We start from the raw sequence: 12,639 nt of genomic DNA on the forward strand, positions 1-12,639 counted from the left end.
AGAGGGACCCCTTCCCACGGTAATGTTTTGAAACAACCAACTTTTGTCAAGTTCTGAGAAGTCCCTGGTCATATCCAAACACTGTTAAAATTTCTGATGGCTGCACAGCAACTGAGGTAAATCCTGATTTAGTTCAGTCATCTCTAGCAATAGCAGAAGCTGTGATCAGACTTGGAAACACACAGATGTAGAACTGCCTCCCACGTTGGCCATTGCTATTGGACTTGGGAAATGCAGATGGTACCATGCAGGCACAAAGACTATCATATTAAATCAAAAGATGGGGTCCATAGAATAATTCAAAGGCCTTTCTATGTGAAAACTACTTTTTTGAGCAGGTTTCCAAGTAACTTGCTTTTTCTGAAGTACTGTAAAAACTCTGACATATAAAGAGTATCGTGGAGTTGCTTACTATAGAATTTTCACTCTCTGCAACACTGTATTCTCCTCAGAGTAAATTCAGATGCAGAATGAAGGATTATTTTCTTTCAAACAGTCTCTTTTCCCATGTTTGAGAGAGAATATAACAGTCTGAACAGCTAAATTCCCCATCGCCATGTAGGGGAGGCATGCTAAATTAGCAACACCCTACAAAATGTGTGACAGCACAGAATGTAAAATAATTTGACTACAAAAAACCTCTAAGGTCATGGAGCCTGATCTCTCGCTTAAAACAGCTAATCTGCACGTGCAGTCAGGCTACTCAAAGCTTTAGGCAGTTAAATTCTGGAAAATTTCCAAGGATTTAGTCTCTCTGGATAGCCTTTTAACCATCCATTGTGAAGCATACTTCCCTTATGTCCTGCACACGTTGCTTCTTGCCTCACACTGCATGCGGCAGAGAAGAATCTGGCTCTTTTCTCTACGTCCCCATGTAGGTCAGTAAATACTGCAGTCAGCTCCCCCTGAGCTTTCCCTTTTCCAGAATCTCTTTGCATCCAGGGATGCAGCTCACTGATTTGTTTGTTCCCTTTTATTATCTCAGTCCTCTCCTACAACATCCAAGGTCCCTACTCCCCCTTCCCACCCCCTGTGCCACAACTTGGCACAGAGACCTGTGACATCTTAAAACAGACCTTGCCAGCAAAGACTGAGGCAAGAACTACCTCAAGTTAACAGCAGGAAGATGCTTTCCTTCATCGTGCTGTATACATGCCCCGATGTCCCAGTTAGGAAATCAGGCTTCCCTAATTTCACCCCCAAATATTAACACAGGTGCTATTTCTATACTCCTCCTAGGCAGCTCATCCCCACTTCTACCATCTGCGAAAATCCTCTTGGGATTTGAGCTCAGGAGTTCCCATTAGGCCAAACCAGCCCCTGTCACACCACACCTGCTCGCTGTCATGCACACTGAGGTGCACTGTTACAGTGCTTTAAGGAGGTTATCCCTGGAAATAAGCATCTCTCCGGGGTTGCTTCATCCTCGGGGCATTCTCCAGAGACATCCCACATACAGATTTCCTGAACAGAACTAAGTCTACCCTCTTGAAATGTCTTTTACGTACTCTTATTTTACTATCCGGATAACACAAAAATACACTCAACTAATTTCAGACAGATGAGAGACAATATGCTTTATCTCCTGGCTTTACCTACCCACACGTTAAATCCGTTGTAAATTTATTTCATCTTATTAACGAAACCTTGCAAGTTAGGGATGGGGAAATTCAGGAATTTGCTATACATAAGTATTATCAGACATTTTACTGAAGTGCGTTTTACAAAAAAAAAAAAAAAAGATTTCATGCAATTTCATGCAGAGCCCAATTACCACCCTAACTTTATTAGTTCCAGACTAAGTACCTCCACTCTCTGAAACAACACATGATCTCCTTTCTCCCACCAATTCCACTGAAGAACATCATGTTCCAACCAGCTATTGTACAAAAAGGTTTCAAATGTTAGTATTCGTTATATATATATTTTCTTACACTCATAAGCATATTAATCAGTATTAGAAAGAACACAAAGCTCTAGCCATCAGCCCAGCAAGTATGTTTCCAGAAGTTACATTCTTCTTGAACAGTTTCAAGGAAAACAAGTTGCATTTTTATTGTGCCTCTTCATTATGCTTGATACATTTACATTCTGATTTTCCTTGCTTACAAAAAATTAAGAGCTGAATTTAACTATCTAATCGTAACTGCTCACAGCTAGCAAGTTTCCTGAAACAAGTTCTGTATTTAAAGGACATATTTATCATCATAAGCAAACAGGCTTATGAAATTTGCATTTACACACAAGGAAGTTTGAACAGTGTGTTCTTCAAGTTACTTAGGCTCTGGTAGGTCTTATTTACAACAGAATTCAAAGCAGTCCATTTGGTTTAATTCCTCCAAGTCTGAGTAATTCTTTAATAAACAACAGTGAAAACAGATTTCATGATGTACAATCCAGCAGCAAAACCAACTAACCAACAAAATATCAACCATTCATCTAACATCTCAAATGAAAACAGAGTTATTAGTTTACAAATAATGAAGACATCCATTTTTATTACATTATGCCGAGTACTAACCATGAATTAGTGAGCCATTTAACCACTGAATATAGTAGTTTTGTGGAAAAGAAAGCAGGATCTCATTGCTGATTATTGAGAAAGGCAGAAGCAGGACTGCACCAGCTGAAACTGCTAGAGTGAAGGTGCTCAAGAACAGCCTGAAATTTAAAGAAATGTAGCACTGTTACCAACAACAACATGCTCTGAACAGGGTTAAACAAAGTAGTTAGCCTACCTATTAATCAGTGTCTGAAGGCAATCCTGTGATTTCCGCGCTATTTCACATCAAAAAAGCAAACTCTAATACCAAGCAGTTTAGAGAATACAGTGAAATACTTACTAATAACTAATAATAATTTGGAATTCCTTTTGATAACTCGTTTTACTTTTAATTTTCCCCCACAAACACTTCAGAAATTGATTTTTTTTTTCCATTTCTAAATTCTTACTATTTTTTTTTAAAGCAGAGCAGCTTTTTAGTGTCTACAAAACAGGTGCAATTACACAAATATATTAACATCAAACTGAAATAACTGCTGCTTTTATTTCACAAGTACGTATTTGAGTATCATCTCACAGCTTAGGGTTTTTTGATAACTGCAAAGTCAATACAGAGACATCGTCAGGATTACGTGAAGAATTCAGCCTAATTCCTTTTAGATCACAAATACAATTTACATGAAATGCCATCTTGTGGCATTTGAAAGAACTGTGCTCTTCAAAAAAAAAAAAAATGCAAAAACATTCTTACAGGCAAATCCCCTGACAGAACAGAGCTGCATAACAAAGAAGTTAAGAATTATCTGAGTTTATAGCAGGCAAGTCAATAAGCTACTTACAGAAATCTTACTTTTCCATAATAGTCTTGACAAATCTATTATTCATTCCACAATACTTAATTTACAGAAGAAAGTCAGTGTGGCTAATTTCATTTCAGAAGAAGGTACTGTTATATGCTTTCGCTGTTGGTTTGAGGTATTTTTCTTTTCCTTAAGGATATTGAAGCATTCTAAGCCAGAATTGTGAAACCTAACATACTGCTATCTTCTAAGATGCTACAGCAGTTTGACTTTGTTTTCTCCCCCACCCGCCTCTTATGTCCTGAAAACTGAGCTAAGCAAAGAAATACCCATCTGCATGTTTGAATGTCACTGCTTTTTGAAAAAATAATATGCCCACCACTTTCAATGGAAATATATTATTCTGAAGTGCTAATCTTGTCCTGACTTACACTGCAGTCTTAAGAAGTACAGAGTATTTATAATTGATATTTGTTATATTTTTAAGCGAAACTAGAAAAGAAGATGCAGGGAAATAACAGCTACCAGACAAATTTTACTCTTAGAATGCTGAAAAATTCAGAGTTAGGCAAACATCACTGCTGCCACGAAAATCATTCCATCTAGAAGAATTTTAATTCACTGCAGTTTTAAAGCAGAGGACAGAACCTTTTCTCTAAATTAGAGCTGAGATCTTCATACGCTAGAAAAATAGGTAGTTTTTACCTCTCTTTATCTGAAGGCCCTGTGGCAAATGAGTATTATAAGCTCATAGAAACATATCAGACAGCAGTGGGCAAAGCATGTCTAAGATTTGTTTTATCTCTGTGCGCCACAAATGCACAACCAAAAGTGAGCAGCTTGCAATGTACTTGGCACTTTCCCAGAGTACAAGACAAATCAATAAAACATGCATTGAAGCTCTCCTTCCAACAGGATGACAGTACCACCACGGAAGAGCTAAGAACATTATAATAAGTAAGTAGCAAACCCACATAGTTTAGCAAATTACAAAACTGAGAGGGCAGCAACAGCTCACAGATGTTCTTTAAATCTTTGGACATATTTGAATAGGAGAGATTAATATCTAGTTTTATTAAAAAGAACAGGAAGAGGACAGTCTCTGGCAGACCAGCAGGGCTGGCAAGTGTTTCACTTCCATTCATTCTTCTTTTTTAAGCACTGTTCAGATGATCAAATGCAGATGTCTACTTCATGGCGAGCTAAGTTGCTCCCCAGAATACCACTGCTCCCCTGGACAAGATTGCCACTGAGTAGTGCAGTGGGACACACTTAAATATAAACATCTACATTTTAGACACCTTAACTTAGATGCAAATCTCACACTGAACTGTACCTCTAGTATCAGGTCCCCATGCAGCATTATGACCAACTTAGTGCCTACCAGGAAGGGCACAAGTGAAAGAAGCCCTAGACCAAACAGTCTTCTCTCATCACAGCTTTCAGAATGCAGGTTGCCACCTAATCAAATATTTTTCCTCTGCCCTACGAAAGAACCGTCTATTTGTCATCACATTTAAAATATTTTATTTAGTTTGGAAGCATACATGATTCCTATCATGCATTCAGAAAAAATGGTCTTAAAGAGAGAGCTATACATACGATATTCTGTTAACTATGGCATCTTCATCCTCTTGCTCATCTGAAAAAAAAAAAAAAAAAACCAATAAATTGGAGCCAGTAAAGGAAAGTCTGTTGTTGTATATTCCAATTTTTTTAAATACTTTCAGTATTCAGCTCAAAGGTCAATCACACACATCCTTCATCTATTCTTTATACCCTCTTCTATACCTCTTGGTATTATTTATCCATTTGATACCATCTTAGAGTGAGCTTTCCTTCTTTAAAGTCTCTGAGGTTTTCCGTGAGGTTACTCAAAAATTGTTTTTCAACTTAAGAATAAATAAACCAGGTGTTTCAAGCTTAAGAGTCATGGACACTCAAAATAAACGTGTAGTCAGTCACTAACACATTTTGCTTTTACAGAATAATTTCATAAGAACAAGAGTTTTGTTTCCATTTCTTTGAGTGGAATCTGATGCTGTTTTGATGGGAATCTCATGGTGTTTTCAGAGACCAAGTGCAGGTCTCTTATGAATTATTTTTGGCTAGAGAAGTTGTTGTAGAAACAACATACAACTTTTCCAGAAAACTCCAGAAGCGCTAACTCTACAAACTCATCAGTAAGATTCCAGCAAGCAAATGAAATTTGCCTATGTAAATGCTCAAAAAACATTCAGAAAGCAATGACAGCTGCAGAGTGTTTCTTCTCACTAGCTGATGAGATCAACTGCCAAAAAGGGAAAAAGTGTCCTTATAGCCAACAGTTTGTCAAACCAGCTCCCTCTCTTGATTCTTCTATACACCTCCAATAGCAGCAGCTTCGTAACACCCAGAATACATACCAGGATAACAAGCTGTTACATTTTATTCACTTCTTAACCATTCACTGTGTTTAAAGAGCATACTTTATTTAAAAAAAACACTGCATTTATTTAATATTTTACTTTTTATTTTATACATAAGCCCATCTATGAAATAAACTTTATTCTAACAGATCATTAAAGACCAATGACCATTTCTACCAAATTCAAAGTCTCAACATCTTAAGGCATGCAAATGCTTTTGCAGCATGACTTGACTGAGCATCAAGGTCCCAGATAAGCTGTCAAGAGTCAAACATTCTGCTACTGTATAAATATTTTTATGCTATTTGCCTCTAAAAGAAAGAGACGAAAATGACAGGGGGCCCTAGAGATTACAGATTAGTTTCAGACATACAGTGTTTCTAAAGTAAGGGAAAAATTATTATCCCAAAGAATAAGAACTCAGTGAGGAGGTCATAAAGAACAGGTTAAGGAAGAACACAAAACAACTACACCTGAACAAAGCAGAATTATGAGACTAAAATCGCTACTTCCCTTCAGTAGCTGGTAAATGAAAGGTTGCCAGTACTAAAGTTCTGAACTTGATTTTGATGCTAAAAGACACTTACTCTAGAAGAGATTACATGAAAGGAGAACAATATCTAAAGGCAACAGAGGCAAAATTTCCTACTTCCCCTTTCTTCTGTCTCAAAACAGTTAAAATCCAGGCTTCTACAGAACCATAATGGAACAGGTCATGGCCATCCACATCTCCTACCTCCAACCACACATGCTCACTCAATGAGGGCCAGCTGTGGCACTCACTGATCTTCATAGACACTTCAATGTGCTTCCTCCTTTCACATTATCAGAATGCACACTGAAGGGTCCAAGAAGTGCTAGAATTGGCACAACAGAAGGGATGGAGAATTATGGCTTGGGGACAAAGGGAGCAGACAGAGGGTAAGACAGCAACATACACCATCAGATCAGCTCAGGATGACATGGGACTGCAGCCGGAGAAACACGTTTGGTCAGAGGTTCAGGCAGGTTCTTCTGCATTTCTTGCAGTAGCAGAAAGGAAAATAATCACCTATTCACTCAAAAAATAAAATGAACTTTGAATGTATTAACAACTTGCTTACCTGCTTTTCTTTTGTATCTTGTGATTATGAAGTAGGACACTATGTAGAGAACAGCAAATAGGAGAAAACAGATCTGGAATGAAAAAGTTGCATTTTTTAGGTTGTGAAAAATGCTTAGACTATCATAAGAAATAAACAGAAAATATAGCATCAACAACTTAAAGTTTAATTCAGATCAATAGTAGCACTGGTACTATTAGCATAAAACTAGCACTGTTTTTATGATTTATATCTTATTAATAGAAAGTTAAACCAGTAAGAACAGCTCAATTAAAGTAATATATTGGATCCACTACAAGTCTATCAGGTTTTGCTTTAAAATGGAAACAAAAAAAGCCAGACCATCAGCACTATTTTATGTTTGTTTTGTGATGCATTTGGCGTTTTTGTTTTGTTGCAGGGTTGTGGATTTTGTTTTGTTTTTTAAGTTTAAATCCATTTAAGTTATGACAACACAAAGAGCAGTAACACATTTAACATAGGGATAACTGTGCAATGGGCTTTTGAAGACCTATAATGGAATAAGCTATCAACATACGTAAAGAAAAAAGCAGCTGTTTGCTGTTTCCATCACATCTTGAGCCCAACCAATTCTAGGCAACGATATACACCAGTGAGACTGCCACAGTGGATGTCCACGTGTGAGCTAGTCAAACACAGTCATCTTTACAGTCAGAGAAGCCAAGGGCAGAGCTCCCCTCCTCACAAGTCAGACAGCGTATTTAGGTCAGACACACCTGGAGCCCGGGGTGACTTGCATCGAATAGTTTCTACGATTTGGCACTAGAACTTCAATACAGTAAGACAAGGCCAAAACAGCTACAAATATGTGGGAAATTTGGGAAGGAAGGAATCAACTGACAAGACAGTTTTAACCCTCCAAATCTTAGGGGGTAACAAAAAGAAAAATCAAGTCTCTTGAAAGAGACTTCAGTGGCTCAGCATTGCTTCCTTAATCTAGTTTACTGATCCCTATTAAAAACGTGAGTCAGTCAAAAGACAGTAAAGCATGTCACTCTGTGATGCTGTGGCCCTTAATCTTCTTTAGTACTTGAACAATAACAGTAAGGTGCTGTATACCAGCAGTGTAATTCATTTTTATTAGCTTGCAAACGCGTTACCTGCACATGCAGAGTAAGAAACTACTTGAAGGAGCCCTAACGATTAAGACCATTTTTCTATTTCCTTTTGCTTGTGCACAACACCAGCAGTCACCAAGGAGGTCTCAGAACACAGCAGTTAACCAGCTGAATAAGCCAGAATTGTTTTAGCAGGTTTTGTTAACAAAGTGAGTCTACCCTACTGCTTGCATAGGTTTTTCTGCCAGCTCTGCCTGTATGTGCAAATCATAATATTAGAACACTGAATGAGTTTTACTCTAAACTGAGTTTAAATCTCCATTTTGATCTGAAATTAAGTGCTACCTGGTGAAGCAGTCTTGTAGACTACTTCTTTAATTGGTTATTTAAAAATTGGTTGTCTTTAATCATAGAATCATAGAACAGCTTGGCTTGGAAAGGACCTTAAAGATTATCAAGTTCCAACCCCCAATGAGGAAAGAAGGACTTATAGAAAAACACAAATAAAAGTAAACTAGTGGTGTTATTTCTCCTACGCAGTCATATTAGATAAGAACCAAAGCACAACCAAGAATCTGAGCATGGCATCTGGGTGCCTGTAGTCTCCCTACATGCTTTCCCCAGCAATAGTATTGTGCCATAGGTCTGAAGTGGCAACTGAGCTCATTCTGAGCAGGCAACACACAGCGGTGATGTCTGAAACACTGATGCTAAAAATCAGATTTCATAACTACGTCTTTGAATTCAACTATTTCATCCAAATAGAGTTCGCTGCCCTAGCTTCCCAGAGATTGCTTCAAAGAAAGAAACTTCAATACAGAAACATGATTTAATTAAAAAAAATATGCTGGTATATTTTTGAATTAGAAAGGACAAAAAACTTGAGAAGCACCTTGGGTTTTCAGAGCCCCCCAGCACAGCCTGTCGGGTCAGTAACAGATAACACAGTGCCAGTGCTGAGAAGAGTCCTTCTCTAAGTTTCCAGTTCCTTTGAAACTAGACCAAGCCTGCAGACAGAAGAACCTAATTTTAGGCATCCACCTTTGAAAATTAGGTTTGACATACACAGGGTCAAGCAAAATTATTTTTAAAAAGAATCTGCAAGACCCAAATAACTTTCTGTCTAAGTTAAGCTCTTTTATTTAAAAAAAAAAAACACATAAGTATGACTGCAATCTCAAATAAAATAGATGACCTTTACTCTAGCTGTGATAGCTAGGGTACAGTGAAAATGTGGGTCTGTACTTACAAGACACCCCTGAGATAACTGACCTATTTGCAGGGCACAGCAGGAGAAAGCTGTCCAGTAACATGAACTGTCAAATGCTATATTTCTAGTCTTAGATGACAGCTACTTAGCAACTCAGCAATAACGTGTAACTATATATCTTGGTGTAATTACCCTTCTACTTCTGTCAGAATTAAGAAAAAATGTTGCCACTGTAAATATTTGGTAAGGTGTCTACTATTGAAAATACATAGAATTTTTAATGAAGAAAGAAAAGAAAGAAGCAAATTCTCATCAGTAGAAGCTTCAGGTTCTTAACAAGTAAGAGTAATCACAAGTTTAAACTTTATTCTATTCAAAAAAAGGCAAGAAGGAAACTCAGAAACGCGTCTCCGGTCTCAGTTCATAGTTAGTGGAACCCGTGGTCCTGAGGTGTTTGTAACCAGCTTTCCAAAGGGAACAGCAAAAGCCAGCATCCTGACTATTTTTAGATTAGAACACCACTAGGATGAGGAGAAGGAATGTGTTTGTCCACGAGAGCTGAAGAATAGACTCTGCTGTCCTGTCACGCTGCAATCCTGGGCTCTTACTCCTCACAGTGTTCTTTGTTTCAAGGTATTTTTGTACAGCAGCAAAAATAGAGCACTTGTTCGCACTTGTTCAAGTTTCAGTCCATGTTTCTTAATTACAAATGAGTGAGCTTGCATGCATGCTCCAGGTAGGCTCACAGCTACTTAGCATGGCTACCAGCAGCTACTACACCATCCCTTCTGTACTCAAAATACTTCAATCTGTTCACCCAAAAACCATGTTAGTAATTGAGTTACCCTCCGATCACCGAATCCATCCATGCTTTCTCCCCATCTGCTGAGCAGCTCTCAAGATGGGATAGAAACTTGTTTTCAGGGCTCAAGTGCATCATCACCTCTTTCTATTCCTTTTAGAATACATCCTAATTCCCTACTGCCTCTATTTCACGGTAACCAGGTCCTTTATGCCCTGCATCCCACTCATGCAGCGCATGGACCAGACCTCCTAAAGAAATGAGCGCATTGTAAGAGAGCACTTTTCTTCAATTTCAAAGCTGAGCAAGATTGCTCTTAATGCTGATACCTAAGGAAACTGAATTGCAGATTTTTCCTGACACAACAGTTGTTGTCATGGACACTACAACCAGCTCCTTATTCACTTCACAGCTCCACTACGAGGCATATCTACCCAGTTTAAGAAACATATTTATATGTATTTTCTGGATATAGCCCTTGCCATATGCAAAGGAAACAATCTAACAACAGTCAGCTGTCTTTGAAAAATAGTTCTTAGCAACTCTTTTTTTCCCCTTTAAAAAAGGCTTAAAATAAGGTAACTCCACATATAAATATGTTGACAGTATCCTAAACCAACTGTTAGCTCTCATTTCTAATCAATATTCTTAAGAAGCATCCAGGCAGTCATACTGAAGTAGAACACTATTCTAAAAAGCAAACCACGCACAAAACTACATCAGTATCTTTACGGAAGGAATAACACAGATCCTTAAAAAAAAAAAGCTTTCCTTCAGAAAACTATTATATATGACAATAATACGTATGAGCTTACACCACCATGTGCTATTAAATCCAAGTCATACTGCAAGCCGTGTTTTCAATCAAAAAACATGGTTTTATGCCATCACTCATCTCTACAAGATCTGACAAAAGGTAAGGATGCTGCAAAGGCAGCGAATCTGGGACAAGTTACATTTCTCATAACCTAAAAACTTCTGCAAAGAATTTGTCACTGGAGCTCAAATTCTGCTCTTCCAGATGCAAAGGGAAAGTGAAGACAGAATGTACACAGCTGTGATTAATGAGGATTCTTGACACTGATGGCATTAATTAAAACCCTTATGACTTCAAGATTTTTCATTTCCTTAAATTTATTTTAATTTTACAGAAGCACAAAGCAGTCATCATGCTGCTCCAGTTAGACTGCTCCTAGGGAGCTATGCTAAACCTAACCATGGTATGTTCTCACATTATAGGGGAAGTACACAATGCTTGTTTGACCAGGTGCACCAAAATACAAAGGAAACTAAGAAGAATGCAAGAATTTTTATGGTTGGAGCCAAACAGTTATGCAAAATAATTTGTTTTTTTTTTTCTCCTAAACACCACCCAGCAACTGAAAACAAAACACATGCATACTGTGCTACAGTTAGGGTCTCCCTTTTAACAAGGAGTAAATAATTCATTCGTGTTTCTTTGCATGGAAGAAAAAAAGCCCCTGGTTCAAGAAGCAAAACAAACCCATCCTCCCCTGGAGTTCTCCACAATGGTTTAGGAAAGGAAGCCTTCTATGCTCCTGCTGAGGTTACACACAGGACACACCAAGAGAAGCTGCTTCTGGAGATGCACTGCACTATATTTTGTTGCCTTATATCCAGCTCTTCCACAGTCATACTTCTGGATCTGTACCAGACAGCTCAGCTCCTGTGAGGATGGAGCTGGAGATGAACTGCGTGCTTTTCAGTTTGTTGCTATGCGCATCTGAGGGGCTGGCACTGCAATCTAATATTAAACACAAGTAACAAAGGTCTGAACTAGCTCAAGTTACCTTGTACATATCCCTGATGGTTAATAAAGATCAGCTGACATCAATTTGTCCATGCTGATGACCTTTAAAAGTTTGGCACCGAAGTTCACGGCATGGATTGAAAACCATCATCCTCTTCTGTTGCAAATGCTAGAGCTACATTTAAAGTCTAAGAAAAAAAATAAGCTCAAACTACATAGGGTTTTCTTTCAGTACAAAAGATACAGCCATTATTCCCAATTACAATTAGTGTGCATAGTAAAGCTGCATTTTTATGCACAGTAAGATCAACAACTCCTACATATAATAGATTATGTACGTAATACACTGTACTCTCCCCAGTTGTTGTGCAGGAGGTCTAACTAAGGAAAAAAAGCACACAGCTACATTGTCCTGCAATTGCTCACCAGCAGCAGATCAGCGTGCCCTGGCAGCAGAGCTCCTCAACAGCATCCTGGGCTAAGTTACCAAGAGCAAAGCCAATAATCACAGGAATTAATTACCCCGCTCTAATCAGTGATGCCCTCTTGCTATGAAAAAGCCAGCTATCTTACAGAACACAGCCTTTAACAGTAAGGAACCACCACAGAACTCTCATTTAACAAGAGCTCACAGTCCTTGGTACATTTATTTAACACACATTTAACTTTTTCACTCGAAAAGCATCCAAGTGGACAACTGATCACTTCTTACTTAACTGCACACTGGTGCTTAGAGTAGGCAAAGTAAATCTGGAGAATCAAAACAGACAAGACAGTGTTGGACTGTGCTATCTATGAAATGAAAGGAAATATGGAACAAAGGAAGGAAGAAAATTTAAGTAGCAGCTATGCCAGAATTCAAGACGGAAAAGTTACTGCTATTACACATCCATCAGCATTTCTATGCAAAGCATATGCAAAAAAAAGGCTAAGGACATAATAGAGAGTACCCTCACTTCTTGC

General features: G+C 38.2%; 1 protein-coding gene across 2 annotated transcripts in view; it reads right to left on the reverse strand.

The window, feature by feature from the left end:
* LMBR1 (limb development membrane protein 1) overlaps positions 1 to 12,639 on the reverse strand; it is a 64,002-nt gene that overhangs the window by 44,793 nt on the left and 6,570 nt on the right. Inside the window, exons 2-4 of one of the 2 annotated variants that reach the window (XM_021386812.1) lie at positions 6,815 to 6,887; positions 4,906 to 4,945; positions 2,522 to 2,661 (exon numbers count right to left, since the gene is read on the reverse strand). In XM_021386812.1, coding sequence (XP_021242487.1) covers positions 2,522 to 2,661; positions 4,906 to 4,945; positions 6,815 to 6,887 — 253 coding nt within the window. Of the gene's footprint in view, positions 1 to 2,521; positions 2,662 to 4,905; positions 4,946 to 6,814; positions 6,888 to 12,639 lie in introns of those variants that run through there. The other variant, XM_021386813.1, reaches the window with a different exon arrangement.

The sequence above is a fragment of the Numida meleagris genome, chromosome 2 (genome assembly GCF_002078875.1).
Source record: "Numida meleagris isolate 19003 breed g44 Domestic line chromosome 2, NumMel1.0, whole genome shotgun sequence".
In the NCBI taxonomy this organism is placed as follows: Eukaryota; Metazoa; Chordata; class Aves; order Galliformes; family Numididae; genus Numida; species Numida meleagris.